This window comes from Azolla caroliniana, unplaced genomic scaffold (genome assembly GCF_043228905.1).
Source record: "Azolla caroliniana isolate FFs.n. ecotype wild unplaced genomic scaffold, voAzoCaro1.0.p SCAF_5, whole genome shotgun sequence".
In the NCBI taxonomy this organism is placed as follows: domain Eukaryota; kingdom Viridiplantae; phylum Streptophyta; class Polypodiopsida; order Salviniales; family Salviniaceae; genus Azolla; species Azolla caroliniana.
The window spans coordinates 3,692,136-3,709,852 of record NW_028230440.1 but is presented as its reverse complement, the minus strand read 5'-3'; the positions used below and the strand labels follow the sequence as shown (position 1 = coordinate 3,709,852).

Below are 17,717 nucleotides of genomic sequence, written 5' to 3'. Positions count from 1 at the left end.
TGGCACTGTGCAACTCATGAAGTGGTGGGCATTGCCAGAAGAGAGATAACGATCTCTATGTAATGTTATCATTGAGATTGAAGATTGAAAAGAGCAATGATATGTGATTGCAGTAAAAAGTAGTATTTTTACTAATGATGAATTTTAATTTAGATTGTCAACGTAGATACAAAATACTCTATATAATATAATCAATGAATTTGAAAAGAATAAAAATAACAAATTGGCTTTGGCAGTAGAAAGATGCTCCTTATATAACAGATGTATTTTTGTATCACAAGTCGCATAACTCACTTCTTTTTGAATGGGTATGAGAAAATTCTAAAACAAGATTGAGCTACAGGGTAATGATCTCCACACAGATGAATGCCATCTCAAGATTTGATTAATACCCCATCTTTTTTTAATGATCTCGTCCATAGAATGAGTCTTATTAAAATTCACCCGATAGCTTTAGTACTGAAGAATACATCCCAATGGAGCCTGCAACTGTAGCAATAATTATGCTAATTGTACAAAAAGCAACCTGGCACATTAAATACATAAAATTAAAATATAATCAATTTGAAAGTTTAATCATATAGTAAAGAGATATATGACAGACCTCAAATTTGGTGGTTCTCTGCCTGTAGATGCTTAAGAAGCAAGTGCATGGCACAATGACAGTCTGAGAAAATGAAAGATCGATGTCAATAAATATGGGAAGCTAAAAACTAAATAAGATGGAACTTTATGCATTTGTGAGAAATTACCACAAGCATGCTTAGTACAGATCCAACTAGAGACATCATATAACCTGTAAAAAGATCAAATAAATGAGCACAATAAGAAGGGGGGATGGTATTCATAGCCTTGCATATAGTAATGAGCTCTGTGCAAACTTACCGAAGAATGGAACCATAGTTGCCACCAGCAACGTTGACAGGAGGAGAAGAGTGCGCACAGTTATCGTTACGAGCCTTCTTCCATGCTTTTCAAGTTTTTCGGTTGGGATCAGCTCCTCCAAGCCATTGGCAATGGGAGATAACATTAGAGCAAATGTATACAGAGGATTTAAGGGTGACAATGTTATTAGAGAGCAAAACATAGAGAGCATCAGAGATCATGAATGAATTTGTGATTAACCACACATGAGAGGAAAATGTTACAGTGATGCACTTAAATTACTGTTCTGGTGTATTAAGAATTGGCACACGATAAAAGGATATTTGGTAAATGGGTTCAGAATCTGCAGATGGAAAATAAGATAATTAGATGATGGATACAAAAGGCAGAAGAGGATAAAGCAGCCATTCAGTCAGCTTACCGTGGTGAACATTGCTATGTAGGATGCTTTATACCCATTTGGAAGGTTAAGAGTAATTTGGGAGAGAGTCTCATCGCCAAACATGGAGAATCCAATGATTGCCATGGCTGCATACATGATGGTACATACGCCAAAACTATGGAATATAGCATGAACCAGCAAAGGGGATGCCTTTAGAGAGAGAAAGAGAAAAAGTATGTGAGGATGGATTCAATAAACGAGAGATTCATGTTCATTCACCTTGCTAGGAGCACAATAAGGTATTTGTCTTTGTTTCTCATGGATGCATAGATGTTGGGGAAGACTGCATGACCTGAATAGCAAAACCCATAGACCCCGATGGCTAAGGGGAGTTCATTCCACTTAACAAGGGGTCCACTGTGCATAAAACCAATGCCATCCATAGCTCCCATCCATATCACCATCAGCAATACCACAGACGTACTAATGACGCCCATGACTGCACAAACCAGTGTTATAAGTTTGTAACAATATGCGTCATAAGAAACTTGTGGATTGCTTGCTTCTTGTTACTACTTACATGACATGGCACATAACCAAGTTAGATTTTGGAGCCATACTGTGGGCAAGACTATTGCTGTAGCAAGGATGGTGAAGGACGCCTTGGGACTAATGGCCGAAGAGATTTGGAAAGCAGGGAAAATCTTTGATAGATTGTCTCCTTCAAGAATGAGATATTCTACACAATATGCCTTCAGTGAAAACAAAACAAAATTACGAGGGAATACAATCTTAAAGGGGCGTACACTGAGACAAGGATATCAACAACTTACATAAAGTTCTGCATACAGCATAATCTGCCAATCATGAAACAATAAATTCAAAGGTGAGAAACATTGATTTCAGCTAGATTTTCACTAACTGAATCCAAAACCCATTTTATTAACTTCCTAACTATACCGAGATGATGGTGCGTCCGATCTTCCCAAAAGCCAATTGTGCAATGTCTGGGTATGACCTGAGGTATGCTGGATGAATTGTAGTATCAGGAGTATACATGGTGTCAGTATAGAAGTTCATACACTTGCATAGCAGATGACATGTGTAGCAACACAAGACACAAAAAATAGCCAACACTAGTAACCCTATCCAACCCCCTTCCTTCACTGCATATGGACAAGAGAGTAGACCAACTCCTGCCATCACATTAGCACCTGCAGATCATCCAAGGCAACAAAGATTAAGAGTTCACTTCCACAAACTGGCAGACTTGCTGTCATGAAAACCAATTCAAGTGAATACTGTTCTCAGATAGTCCTAAGTTTTATCTAAAATAGTAGCATGATTCGTGCACAATTTGATGAAACCCGAATCAATTGATTCACACTTTTCTCAGATAGCTCAGAAATTTGCTTCAGCGTTCATGTACCATTGAATATTGCTTGCATTACACTACTTGAGCCATCCTCCTTCCAGGATAGGATTCGTGGTGCTGGCTGCTGCCAATCTGTAATTACATCAATCGCACCATTCATATTGCTCAATCTGGAGTTAAACCTAACATAGTCATGATCCAAGTCAGAATTATTGTTTTGAAGGCCGTCATCATCACTGGACTGAAGTAACTTGGCACTGCTCAATGATTTCTTTTCGTTCACATCATATTGATCAAAATCCAGAATTGAAGATCGCCTTCTACTGCCCATCATTGCATGACTGATGCTGCTATTAAATGACGAGGACATGTTCAAGATCTCGGCTATCAAGGGACCCTTCGGTGATATGGCAAGGCTATATGCATCTACGGAATCACTACACCAGAATAATCAACAAGAAGAAATCATCAATATATGATATAATCAGTACAAATTAGTACGAGCCAGAGCACATCAATAATAATAATAATAATAATATGTTCTAGAAAAAGTATGATACATACCATGTGCGACAAATTAGCCAACCAAGTAGGATTTAATGAAAATCAAGATGGACTTCAGAGCTTTTTATGCATGCACAATAGTGTCTATCAATACAAAATTTCAGGATGATAGAAACTATAAGATCAGATGGCATAAATGAAACATTAATGAAAGGGATGTTTTATGCATGAAACAATACCAAGCATAGACCCAATACTGAACATGAAGCTCTTATAAACCCAGAACCTAGAAAAAGAAATCTTAAAACCAAACGCTGAAATTGTAGAACCATGAGATACAATCAATAGCGCTACATACGAATGAGAGCTACCAAACACCTTTTGTGTGTGACACAAATTTCCTAAAAAAAATCCAAAACAATACAAGAAAAAAATGTGCGCAGACAAGTAATTTACTCATGACAGGCGTTACATTAACTGCGACTAGTAGTAAATTTTTTAGCACCTATAACTTCGTGGCCAGAGAGATGAGGAAGGAAGCCCGTAATATGAAGATGAGCCATGAGCAGCAGCGCCTTCTCTGTCCGAGAGATCATGACCAGCACCACCACCTTCGTCGTCGTCATCATTATCGGATGAGGTAGCAGAGAAAAAGGAACGGTTAAGAGTCCTTCCTCTATCTGCCATAGCTTCTTCTCCAAATGCCCTTCTTTAATCAAACGAAAGGTTTGTGCTTATGCGTAACAAGGTACGTATAGTTAGTTCAGTGAAGAAGAAGAAGAAGAAGAAGAAGAATCCCTCCTGTTTCTCTTGAATGCAGTGTTTCCATGCAAAGGCTATGGAAGCATCTAATTCCTCCTCTGCTTCATGTGGTACTCTGCTACTGTTATTGACGAGGTTGTTGGGAGCAGGGGATACGATCCTACTAAAAGTAGCGTTTTCTCTTCTGTAACTCCATAATTTGGTTTTCTTTCTTTATATCGTTTCTTCAGTACATACGGTCACACACCAAAAAAAGCATACATAGAAAATACATATATCGTTTCTTTGATATATGTTTGCACATATACATACACACACATACATACATACATTATACATACATATGTGACTATGTCTATGCATGTATATGTCTTATATGTATGTACATATATGTTTACAATTACATACATATTGATATACATATGTGACATGTCTACAGTCTATGCATGTATCTATGCATGTACATATATGTCTTATATGTATGCATATGTATTGTGTGTGTGTGTGTGTGTGTGCGCGTGTGTGTCCATGTCTACATGGATGTGTATATATGTGTGCCTCTAAGGGTAAATTTGGAAAGTGCATCACACTCCCAAGGTATCCTGCAAACATGTTATGAATGATGAATGCTATTGTAATAGGCAAGCATATTTATCCATGCTATATGAGAAAAACCTCGTATTCTCCTTATGACTTGTCTTTAATAACTAAGCATTGTGACACTATTTTCAAGACTAAGACGCCTTTATTGGAATAAATAACTAAACTCGACTTACTACACAAAAGATGAGCTGAATGAGAGATGTGTACCTAAATTTAGAGGAGGGGACTTTGTAATAAAGCCCCATGTGGAATGAACAGCAAATGTGATCAAACCTACTTCAAAAAATGTATAGTTTTTCGTCATTTTTTGTCACCAACCTTCACGACACACGAATCATTAAAACATCAAAAAATCATAAACGGGTGCAATGTGAATATGTTTCATCATGGATTGGCGGAGACACCCAATGTGCATAGGTCTACCTTACATTTTAGCACTTTCTTTGCTTTCCCATAAACCCTGATCCTTATCCATACTCATCAGTTCGCAAAGAGGGTGTGAGGATTTGCTTTGATTAGGGCACATGCCTTTCCCTACTGAAGGAATGTACGATGGACTTGGTAGGATAAGAAGGCATGTCCCTATTTCTTCTCTAGTGGCTAATGGATTATGTTGAATGGTTGAATGGTTTTAAAACCAACCAGATATTTTTCAATCAGACCAATGAAGGTGACCTTCACCGTTAAAACACCCGTCTCACCAACTCTGCCTATAAATTTTCATGAAGTTCACCAGTTTTGTTTAAATTAAAAGCCAACATCAGCTCATTCATCTTTCCATACGTTGTTGGCATAGCACATGGTGAAGCAAGTCTATTATTATTACAAAGACTCAATCACTGTATGTACCTACCTAGCCTTTAGTCTATTAAAGCAATCATCTAACAGTCCACTGTACCACAAGCGAAAGGCCTACCAATGTTGAAGAAGCATATGATAGAATTAGTAGGGCAAGAAAACCTATCCTTATTTATGTTCTAATGTGAAATGAATCATGTTGTATTCAATTAAAAACAAAGGGTGCAATATTATATAGCACGCACAGAAATATGCACTCCACATGTCAAAAGACATCGACGACAACATCACTCTCTTTGGTTACGTCAATTTAAAGACCTCTGATCACTTTAAAATCAATTTCATTACAAGCAAGCTTTGAATCTTATAGCTATCAATATCCATAATGGTGTTTGAATACATTTGGGTTGAAGTCAAGGGGTATATAAAATTGCATAAGCACATTAAAAAAAGAAAAGACCTTAGAAAGTATCATGTAAACAAAATGTGAGTATACACAGGCAAAAGCAGTTTGTCCAAAAACCTCGTTCTTAGAAAAGTGCAAGGAAGAGCAGTTAATCTCAATTCCATCATCATCAATCGTTCAACAGGATGAAAGTTCTACAAAATACAAATCTATCTCTAAGTTACAAAATCAAGTCTTCAACACTATAATCCTCCATGTCATGGTATGTATAACTCATTGATGTTCCTAGGTTTGCATCTAGAGAGAGACATTTCTCCATCAAAGTCAAACCACCTCTTTCTCCACTAGCCTTCGGTAATAGATAAAATCATCTTTTGATTTACTCTCAATCATCGCAGAGGAAGTGACGTCCTGAAACAGTCACCAATTAGAATATGCAATTAAAAGTACCAGCCTGTTATTAAGAATAAAAGAGAATGATTACTTTTACTCGTCTCCTTGTTAAAAATTTCCCTAGTACATGAACCAAGCGCCGCACATCCTCCGCCTACAAGTAAAAAATAAGACTGTAAATTGTAACTCTCAACATGGATAACTAATGTTAAAATGAGAAAAATACTGACCCTGAGGTAGCCAGCTTTATTCCTATCGAAGTACCGAAAAGCCTGCAGGAATAGATACAGTTCATCGTATTAAACTGCTAGTGTTACCTAATCACAAACAAATTAAAATCCAAAATACAAACCTTGAACAGATTTTCATTAGTGATAAATTTGAGTCCTGTTTTCTTCTGTTCACTCCCATCCTGAAAAATAGCCAATTTAGAGTAGTCTAAAAATATATATGATTTCCAAATAGCATAATGAAATACCTGGACTGTTTTCTCATCTGCAACTGCATTGTTTACGAGATCCGGCATATCTTGCGTTTCCTCCTTTTAAAAGCCACATTTTTGTTAGAAAATGGAAAATGTGAATGTAGGATGTGCACATGGGAAAAATGCCAAAACCTCATGAAAGAAGATGAAGGAAGAAATTAAAATTATGTATTGCACTTTTGTAGTACTCCAAGAGCTTTTGGAAACAGATGCCCCATTCACTGAATTTTACTTGGAAAATATTTACTAAGAGAGAGAAAAAATCCAACATAAATATATCAATTTTCTATTATATTTATATTTAAAAGAGAAAATTTTAACTCGCTCTCTTGCTTGCCATTATTGTACTCTCCTCAATCACTCACTGTGGGGAAAATACAAAAGCTCCCTTCTCTACCATTGTCTTCAATAATTAGTAGGACATATAATACAAAAAAGCAACATTACGAATAGAACATTACCTCTAACTCATCCAGGTTTATTAGTGATGCCTCTTGCATAGCTGCATCGATGTCTTTAACAGCTTTCTGTTCATCGTCTTTGGCCTCTATACCTTTTTTCTCTGCCTCATCATCCAAAGACAGCTTTGCATTCTCTCCATCTTTATCTGGTTTTTCTGAACTCTCAGCTTTGTCAGAGAATTTCGACTTCTTTTTCGTTGCTAGCTTGGAGTCTTTATCATTTTCTCTGGCACGTTTCCTGTCTTCTTTTTTCCTCGCCTGTACAAGCGGATGTAACGCCTAACATAGCAACAAAAAATTTAGTACAGCAACGCCTCTATGAATAAGGTATTTAAATATGAAAGTTGCACAAATCTTGGCTTTAAAATTCTCCTCATTTATGTGAGTATGCACGAAGAGAAGAATAACTAATATATACCTCAAAAGATTCCCAAATTTGGCATCCAAATCTATATTGCAACATTTCTTGAAAAAATTCAGCAAATAACGATAACTGCAACAATAAAATAAAATATTAAGTTACGTTGCAATTAATTTTTTCCGATGATTAATGTAGAGATGTTCACCTCAAACGTAGATTCTTCTTTGTCCCTCTCATCATAATCAAGTAATCCATCTAATGAGATTGCCATGCCCCGTACCTATAATTGCAATCACATTGATTGTAAAATCATACAAACCATCTTTTCCATCAATTGGTTTAGCAATAAAATGTACACAGAAAAAACAGCCCTAACATAATAAGACCAGGTAAAAAAAAAAATTAATCTAGAAGAGAAGAAATTTATCAAACATTATTACCCTGTCGGACTTGGTGCGTTTAGTGGTGATGAAAACCCCTGGTGTTGCAGGCGGTTCATCTTCAGACCTTGATTTTGTCTTCTTATCTGCAGTTTTGTCTTTGGTGATTCTGCCATCCTTCTCTTCCTTCTTTTCCTCGTCTTTCTTTTCCTTATCTTTTCTATCAGTTTTTGCTTTTCTGTCTTTTTTAAGATCAAGTTTCTTATCGTCTTTCTTCGGATCCTTCTCTTTTTTGTCCTCCTTCAGATCTTTCTTCTCCTCTTTTTTTGTATCTTTCTGTTTCTTGTCCTCTTTTTTAGGGTCGTCTTTCTTTGATTCTTTCTTCCCATCCCTTTCAAATTTCTCATCCTTCTTTGCTTCCACTTTCACCACCTCAGCATTCTTCTCTTCAGTAGAGTCTTCCTTGTCTTCACTAGCTGCATCAATACCTCCATTTGCATTACCTGAAAGTCTTTACATTTTTACATTATCCATAATAATAGATTACCCTCAGTTATTTCCGTCATTTTCCTCATGTTAAGAATAGAATACCTTTGTGTGATTCTTCAGCTTTTGCATCCTAGACAAGAGAATGACAAGTCGATTGCTCAGTTTATTACTCATAATTCCAAGATAAGAAAACTCATTGGGCTTTTATATCCATAACATACAAAGAGAATTTAAGAATGAGAACTGCTAAAAATGGTTAGTCTGCGAAACCTTATCATGCTTCTGAGATGTTTCACGCCTATGTTTACTTTCATTCTTCCTCTGTTTCCATTCTAGTTTCCAAGTCTCCAGGGATGGAAGGATTCCAGATAGATCAGGTATTAAAAACACAGAGATTTCTTTGCAATTCATATCATTCTCTCCCGCTCTGTCATAATGTATCTGCATTGGAGAGTGTCATATATCAATAAGAAATATAGATATCAAGAAAACTGAATCCAAGACCATTACTTAAGTTATACTGTAGCGGCAAAAAATCTTTTCAAAAACTTTTGAGATTTAATAAAATGAGATCATCAGGACGTAATAGTCACAGGAAGTTGGATTTTATAAATAGCTCGTACATTAAGCTTCAATTGCCCTTTAAATTTATAGACAGATCATAATGAGGTCCATTAAACTTTTATTTCGTAGGTTCTTGTGATGGCTACATCACATACCTCCATAAATCTAGTCCAGGAATGAACCCCATGGAGATCCAAGTGAGTAGCATCCTTTGTGCATCTGCTCAGCAAAGCAGAATTTTATCAAACCATGTAAACTGCAAATTAGGTGCATTTAATTTAGCACCATTGTAAATCAATGTAACAAAAGGCTCCAATAAGAAACCTTATAGCTGTGCATATCAAAGCGTGTTCATCTACTGCTGGATCTCCTCCATCAAGTAGTTTGTCCCAAGTTCCACCTATAGCCATTAATGCACTTCGTTCTTTTCTTAGTACCGCAAACTTCAAAATGTTGTGGATATGCAGAGGTCTGTCTTCAGAATCAGAAAGTAACTCCTTCACATTGTCGTCACTCATGCCACTCATCAGCATTACCTGCTCCCCAGGACAAATACAAAAGTGCAGGAAATTAACTGAATCGTCCAAATCTGCACATGACCGTATATTTTGCAGATAAGAAAGATAGGAGAACTCTAGAAATACTTGAACAGCATATAACAGGGAATAAAGATTGAAGGACTCAAAGGCAAAGTAGCTTGTTTGGCCATAATTTATTCTCTGTATTGGAACAGTTTATATTGTTATCATAAAAATGCTAAGGCTCTATGAGCATCGACAAGGGGTGCCATGATCAACTACGTGCACATCAAACCATAATTTAGAGTGTGACAGAACCAAGGAAGCACAAACGAGCAAAAAGCTGGGCATCGCTGATCAATAAAAATAATGCTTTAGATCAGAGAGTATCCACAGAGATCCTTCTATACTACTATTTATTTCGCCAGGATGCAGCAAGCAAGGGCATTGCACAAGAACTCATTGTGCAGTATATAAGCAAGAAAATGAAAAAAGCCAGCTGTTGTTCCTTCCATTGAAGCTGGCCTTTGAAGAATTTCCAAGCTTTCCGAATTCCATGTGGTTGAGGTTGTTGGGGATTTCAATATTTTTCAATCCATGTAGTCAAAGTTGGGAATTCCGGAATTTTCATGCTTTTATGATTCCATGCAGGCGAAGGTGGGAGTTTGAATATTTTTAAGCTTTTCCAATTCCATGCAATTCGGCTAACTATAGTTGACTCATCTGACACTCGAAGCTCATCAGCATTTCTCCACAGGTTACCTTAACAGTCCAAGTAATGCTCCCCTTCAATGTGTCAGCTCCTTCTGGTGACTTCACAGCACCCTCCTTTGCTTCGCTCTCTTCCTCTGCTTCTACAGCATCAATCTCGAAGCTGTTGCATCGCAGGCCAGATCTTTCGTCATTGAGACAACGAACACTAAAATGCTGACTAGTGGTGTCAGCATAGATACTATATCAATAACAAAATGGGACCATATCTAGCTTCCTCAGCTCTTCTGAGCAATAGCCATTCATACAAGCCCATGCTGATGAATCGCATTCTTTTATTTATGTCTAAACAGCTAGGTACGGTTTGCTGTAGGTACATTTCATAATGTATGGTATTTGAGCCTACATACCTGACAGGGTGATTCAAAGAAATTTCAGAGCTTGTTTCTCTCCAGCATGTTACGGCCTGCAAGTGACAGAAGGATAATTAACTTCCATGCTAGACCTTCAAGCCACACCCCACTGCTTGTTAAAAGTAGATTCATCCTGAAGTTTAAAATCTCTTGAAACATTGCCTGACACATTTTCAAATCTCACTAAAATTTAGATTTTATTATCTCAAAAGAATAGGACTTTATGAGCACTATGAAGTTTAAGAGCATTAACCCATCAAATTTCTATTTATAGCGTAAAGTGAAAAGTTCTACCTTTATTCTATAGATTATATTCCTTAAGTATTTATTTGATAATTCCGATCCATAATAGTGGGATGCAACAGTTAAACAATCAAACTTTGAGCACTAACCAAACAAATTTCTCTTTTGAACATACAATAAGACGTTATATCTTAATTCTATTTTATAATTTGTCTTAATATTTTATTTGATAACTCTGTTTCATCATAGAGGGATGCGACTATTAAACAATCAAACTTTGAATAGAAGCGCACCTTTGAAAAATCAGCAGCCACAAACAACTTTGGGTAACGCCGAATCAAAGACAGCAAGTCCCTCTCTGCCTCTACTAGGCTAAAGGGTTCCACCTTCATGAATTGTAACTAAAAGGTAAATTCCATAGATCTTGTGAAAGGGAGCCAACTCTTTGAAATCATAGTTACTCACAACTCACCTTGCACAAATATTCTGGCTTCCTAGGTTTGATTGGTGATGAAAACCTACTAACACACATAAATCCATTACCAATTAACAATAAATAGCATATTGAAAGACAGTATAATTAAAAGCAACCTAAATTTTCTGAAAACATGCAAAGAATTTATCGCCAACATGTCATTTATCCAGAGGAATGATATCAAGATTAGCCAGACACGTGATTCTGGATAACTGAGCACATTCATTCTACTTTCTACGACATACAGTTACCACATAAAACAAATGGCATGATCATCATCTAGTCAAATCGCAATGCTGGACTCCTAGCGAACCTTGAATTGAATATTTACTTACAACAAATAAACCTGAAACTAAGTATAACCAATGACAAGCATAAAACTGTTTTGAACACAACCAAATGCATAAATGTTGACAATTCCTAAACATGATGCTTCCTTGTGATGATTGAAGATGCATCGTTTGTGTCAGAAAATCCATGAAGTCTCAAAAACTTCAATTTCAATATAAGCAAGCCTCTGAAGGAGATACTAGAACTGAGTCCTCGATAACTAATGCTAACAGACAAATTCATCATTTCGGGAACTCCAAGCTAACATCATATAAACAGTAATGGAATTACAAAACTCCTACAATATAGAAACAGAAATAGTTGCTAATAACATCCATGTACACATATACGAGTTGTCCCGACATCTCACATACCTTGGTGGTGGAGGAGAAGCTTTCCTAATAATCTTTTCATCTCGCCTAGGAGGAGGAGCAACTGGTCTCGGTGGTGTTCTTTCTCGCCTCCGCACCTCTCTCTCCCTATCTCGCTGCTCTTTCTCTCGAACTCGCTCTCTTTCTCGAACTCGCTCTCTTTCCCATGCCCGTTCTTTCTCTCTCAGCCGTTCACGTTCACGCTCACGCTCACGTTCTCTTTCACGTGATCTCTCCCTGTCACGATCTCTCTCCCGATCACGAAACCTATCACGCTCTCTTGACCGATCCCTCTCTCTTACTCTATCGTCCTCTCGCCTCTCGTAATCATAACGCAGAGCCATTCGATCCTCAAGAAGATCATCATAGCGTGAAGAGCCTATGCCTGCAAAATCTGACATGGCACTGATACCACTACGTGCTGATCCAATCTCCATAGAAGAATATCCTGACGCAGGAGGATACATAGGTCCCAAAATGCCCCTCGCCCCTGTAAGAGATCCCAATGGATCAGCTGCTTGAGAGGGAAATGGCAAAACACCTCGAGATGCTATACTTGACTGGCTTCCCAAAAGCGCAACCTCTGACTCTGGCCTATATGTACTGCCCAAGAGTTCCCTTCCTCCACCGTAGCCTCCACCAACAGCAGCTGGTAAGGCTGAATTTCTTCCAGCTGAGAGATAGTCCACTTGAGACCTGAGAAAGATTTTGAGGTAGGCTGAATTACCAACCATTGCAACGTTTATAAGAAGAGAGTCTGGTGTTAGTACCTCACTCCACTATCAAGTCCAGATGGTGCAGCTCCTTGTCGTAAAGCAGATTGCAATAACTGCTGCTGACGGATAGCTTGCTGCAATACAGTATATCAAACGAGAACAGAAATCATAAATTAAGCCACAAAGTTGATGAATAGAGCACTCTAGTTTCTCCAGTACCTGATCCAGCTTGTTCAAGCAGGGAGTGGCATGGCAAATAGATTGCAACAGTGATTAGTAGATATTGATACTATTCCAATCTGAACCAACTAACAAAAAATAACCTCCTTACCTGAGATTCAGAATAACGCTTCAAAGGATCACTCTGCACATCAACAGCGAGATAAGTGAACTGAGACTTTAAGAAAAATCCTAATAAAATGTGTTATTTTGACTTCCACCAAGTTTATCTACCTTCTGAGTAAAAGGCGTGGTAGATGCCGCTGCTGAACCGTAACCTGAACTTGAATACTTAGAATCCAAATTATATATTCCCATGGAGGAACCGATCCCAGAAGATCCTTGATAATCATCAGATTTTCCAAGAATCTAAGAAAACCATAACAGCTTAATGTTATCTGAAGGTGTCACACAAAGAAAACACATACAGGAGATAAAGCTCTGAATATCTGAAATATATAGAATGACTACATAGTCACACCTGCTGACCATAACCTTGGCCATAGTTAGGCTGGGAAAAACCATATTGAGAAGCACCAGAAGATGCAGCCCCTGCCTGAGGTCCGAATGAACCTGATTGATACCCACCCTGAGAACATTGCAGAAAATTAGGAAGCAAGAAATACTAAATTTACTGTCTACACAAAATCAAAAATGACGCAGTGGTGCAGGCCTGCTCCCATATATATATGCTTTCTCATGAAACACATTATTGCATGGGTCCAAAAAGTACACTATACGGCCCAAACACTCTAGTTACTATAACCGAAAACCTCTGGTCAAGACTAGACCATGGATCACAAGCTCTCACCGAGTTGCGCTATGACCTAGGAGCTCTCACCAGGTATACATTATGACTCAGGATCTCCCATGGGTACAATATACATGCCTCTCCGAGAAGAAATATGGCCCAAAAGCTATCGCCATGTATAAATTATGACCCAAGAGCTTGAGTGTACAGAGTGCGGTATGACCCAAGATCTCTCACCACATATACAGTTTCACCCAAGAGCTCCTCAGGGTGCATGCTGTCCCCAAGTTGGTAATATGGACACAAACTTTCTTGTCCGGTATATATTATAACCCAAGAGCGCTCTAAGTGTACAGTATTACCCAACAGCTCACACTGGGAGTCAGTGGATTCCCTCACCAGATATACAATATGGCCTGAAGTTTGAACCCTGTCAACAAGCATTCATTATTGTCCAATGTTTTGTACCGAGTAAACACCATATATTAAGCGCTCCCACTAAGTATATATAGGCACTAGGCTCCACAGTTAGATGCCCCTATGAACAAACACTATCAACCAATATCCACACCAAGAATATACACTATGACCCAAGAGCTCTCGAGAAGCACACACTATGGTCCTATGACACCCATGATGCATGCCCTCTGAGTTTACATAATGACCCAACAGCTCTCGCCAAGTATGTAACCCACCACATATAAACTATAGCCAAAGTGCTCTCACAAAATACACCAGAACTCACGATCTTCCATAAGTGTGTGTGCCTTCTTCTGTATCGCCAAACAGCTCTCACCGAGTGTATACAATGGCTCACGAGCTCCAACAGCTGTGTGTACTTTCTACGCATATACTACAACTCTAAGAGCTCTCACAAAGTATACATTATAACCAACCACATACACAATGCCCCAATAGCTCATCAGTTATGTGCCATTTCTAAGTATATCCAATCCAATGACTGCCATTGACTCATACCCTCTCCAGAAATATACTATGGCCTAAGAGTTCTCTCCAGTTATACACTTTGGCTAATATATCATCGCCAAATAGCTGTCTTAAAGAATAAAATATAACGCAACAGCTCTTGCCAAGTACACACTTAACGAGCTGCCACAAAGCATACACTATGACAAGATACGCACAAAACAAGTCAAGGGCCACCTCCAAGTATAAACCGTGGCCAAAGAGCTCCCTCCAAGTATACACTCCAACTGTTCGTAATAGGCCATGCGCTGTCACTAAACACGCACTATGACAATGGTTCTATGAGCACACACAAGGAGTCAAAAATTCTTTCCAAGCATGCACTCTGGCCCAGCAATTCCATGGAGCATACCCTAAACCTTAAAAACTAAAACCTAATCTCTAAACCCTACAATCCATGAGATCTCGTCGTACTTGTCAAAATACAGATTTTTATACGGGTGGTGAATATATTGCGGACGGTGTGTGAATTTGATAATCAGATTCGTAATAACAACATGGCATCATATGAGGCTTGGTGTTTCTTGATTTACGACATGCGCACGGAAAGGGGGGGGGGGAGAGAGAAGCATACCTGTTGCTGAGAAGCCCGACCATAGTTCCACTGGTCCATATCTTTCTGCAGACTAGAAAACTCTGGAGAAACTGTTCTGTAGAGCGTTGTTTGAGTGTGTGTGTGTGTGTGTGTGTGTGTTTGTGTGTGTAGGAGGGGTAGACGACAAGAAGGAAATCTTGGACCCGAAGCCTAGAATCTCTCTTTCTCCCTCCCCCTGTCTCTTAAAGAAACCCTTACCTCTGAAAGTGTTCCAAAGAAAACCTCTCTCTCTCTCTCTCTCTCTCTCTCTCTCTCTCTCTCTCTGGAGTTTATTTCATTTCAAGGGGTAGTAGCCTCTTATCAACAAACATCTTCATTCGACTCATCCCAACCCACATTTCGGAACCATGATTTACCCCTCTCTCTATCTATGTTAAGCCTCTGGATCAATGTTTTGTTTTTCAATACATGGAAAAAATCCCAAGGAAATCGTCTTGAATATATAAAGGAATTGATCACCCAACATTAACCATTTTCGTTACATGGTGTTCCATTCCTACATATCTTGAATCGGTATGTAATATAATCACCAAGGTGGTATGCCCTTCTCAAACCTTAGGGTGGATGAAAGGTGGGACAATCATGCGTCCCACGAGATTAAGAGAGTTGCTCGTTGTTTTCCAATTTGATCAGGACATTCGATCATGCTTCTTTTATCCCAAGTGTACCAAACTATCCAACAACTAATGCCATATATTATTCCTTATATTGTAATTCCACAACCGCGTTGAGCTAAACTTCATGGGCATTTGTATGTGGTTATCGTGCCATTGCTCACTAAATCACATTTGGTTCTATATGGATCCGCACAAGCATCCTAAAAGGAGATTGGCCCATCAATTTTTGGTATGATCATGGGCTTTCTGTCCAGTACGAGCAATATGCAAAATAGAATAAAATGTTGAACCTCTACATGATCATCAAGTACTCGTATGTTTATTGTGTAATCATTGTTTGAGTTATCTCTTGTTGATTTAATCATGCAACATAGGTCAATGGGCATTCCTTGATTGCACCTCAATGCAATGTGTGCGATCTTATTTGAATATTGTGACATGGAATAATCATAAAGTTCAATATATTTTGCATTATGATGGGATAAGACACCGTTTGCGAGATTTTAAGTATGTGCAAGTTGCAACCATATACTTATCTACGTGACAAAGATATTAAAAGATAGCACATTGAGAGCAAAACTTTTGGATCTAAGAAGGATTGGTGTGATGAATTCAAAGTTCTTGCCAACAATAATGATAAAACCATATCCATTCACAGCACATGATGTCACTCATGAAACCAATTACCACGTAGACAGCCAAAATGGATGGGTGTTGCAACGGGTATCTTGTCTTGTTACAATGTAGATATGTTTTGGGCTCCTGATTAGTCTTGTTACAATGTGATTAGCACATAAAGAAAACTTTATCATAGCAGTTAATATCACCATCAATTACAAATTCCTAGCATTACATTAATTTGTACATTTCTCCACTATTTAATTTTAGGTGATTTGTTCATTTAGTTAAATTTGATTTCTGTTTATATACTTTCTTTAAATTTAATTGTTTACTACTCACCCAACAAGTGGATATTGTTGTAATCACCTAGGATATTCAACCACATAATTAGTATTTAGAATAGAATCTTGATTAGAAGCTCGATTATGGGCAACTAAGAACATAGTAGGAATTTTCGGCATGTCCTCAACGAGAGTACGCATTTAGTGACACGCCTAAAGAGTCTTGAGATACATCTACCATTGTATGTACCTTTCTTGTAAAACATCAAGAAGAGAGAACAATTTGGAGCTCTAATTTGTTGTTATTGTTTGGTTAACATTATTCTCTCACCCATTGTGCTTGTTGAATTATCTCTCATAGGTACTTACACGATAATTATTCATTATGCACTCACCATCTCACACTACATGAAACCATATATCACAATCCACGATAACAATTATTTGTGATATATATTAGCAATATGATCAACTTCCAACAATCTAGCAACGTGATAGGCTTATCACACCTGTGAGTATATTGAAGCAACGATGGAGGTGGTCTCATTTTTCTATCCTATGAATTTTGGATCCATATTGTCCAAAATGTATCTATTTTCTTGGGTGAACACGAGATCCACGAGCATCTTCATCCTACATATATTGGGGTGTTGTTTTCGCTATTACATCAAGGATAGGGCAAATAGTAAAGAGTATTAGAAAAGAGAGTACGAGAGGTTGAATGGCCCCTACCTCCACCACAAAGTCATACCCCAACAAGGCTAAAGAACCTCGAGAATAAATTGTGGTTATAAAATGATTATGAAATCATGACAATGTTATGAGTAGATTATAATAATGGGGGATATATAGGAAAGATGCATGGAATTTGAGCTAGTTCATGTTAGGAAACTTCCTCGTATTTTATCATAATATTAGATTGCTAATTGTTCTTGATTATGTGGTGGATGTTATGTGTACTTTGAATGTACCAACAACAAGTCATGAAACTTACCATGATTCTCATAACTTTTGGTTCCCTT

General features: G+C 37.9%; 2 protein-coding genes across 3 annotated transcripts; both read right to left on the bottom strand.

The window, feature by feature from the left end:
• Nucleotides 1-107: 107 nt before the first annotated feature.
• Nucleotides 108-3,935, bottom strand: LOC147863707 (amino acid transporter AVT1I-like). Of its 2 annotated transcripts, none has more exons than XM_087319196.1 (12): nt 3,652-3,935; nt 2,697-3,079; nt 2,228-2,481; nt 2,101-2,124; nt 1,848-2,019; nt 1,547-1,766; nt 1,307-1,442; nt 1,209-1,228; nt 886-1,040; nt 753-796; nt 605-667; nt 108-526 (listed from the first exon to the last, which is right to left on the bottom strand). In XM_087319196.1, exons 1-12 carry the CDS (start codon nt 3,831-3,833, stop codon nt 434-436), a joined length of 1,746 nt encoding a protein of 581 aa, XP_087175322.1. In that variant the 5' UTR covers nt 3,834-3,935; the 3' UTR covers nt 108-433. The 2 variants fall into 2 exon arrangements, with proteins under 2 accessions (XP_087175322.1, XP_087175323.1); XM_087319197.1 differs by having other exon boundaries at nt 408-506; nt 601-667.
• A 1,895-nt stretch (nt 3,936-5,830) lies between these two features.
• Nucleotides 5,831-15,279, bottom strand: EMB1579 (ATP/GTP-binding protein family). The gene is given in 23 exon segments (XM_087319427.1): nt 5,831-6,126; nt 6,200-6,262; nt 6,339-6,380; nt 6,461-6,520; nt 6,587-6,649; nt 7,054-7,332; nt 7,472-7,546; nt 7,620-7,694; nt 7,855-8,297; nt 8,386-8,413; nt 8,554-8,724; nt 9,003-9,066; nt 9,172-9,383; nt 10,128-10,239; nt 10,487-10,542; nt 11,026-11,118; nt 11,205-11,250; nt 11,912-12,604; nt 12,679-12,758; nt 12,956-13,044; nt 13,047-13,212; nt 13,325-13,432; nt 15,156-15,279. Coding segments are annotated over 23 exon segments (3,144 nt in total). The 5' UTR covers nt 15,195-15,279; the 3' UTR covers nt 5,831-6,039.
• Nucleotides 15,280-17,717: the final 2,438 nt, after the last annotated feature.

Bases quoted from the DNA above. Each gene is read 5' to 3' on its own strand.
- LOC147863707 (XM_087319196.1), bottom strand. From the start codon at position 3,833: ATGGCAGATAGAGGAAGGACTCTTAACCGTTCCTTTTTCTCTGCTACC. The intron at 3,080-3,651 runs GTGCTAAAAAAT...ATTCTGGTGTAG, and splicing joins CTCTGGCCACGAAGTTATAG to TGATTCCGTAGATGCATATA. The intron at 2,482-2,696 runs GTACATGAACGC...GATGATCTGCAG, and splicing joins AATGCAAGCAATATTCAATG to GTGCTAATGTGATGGCAGGA.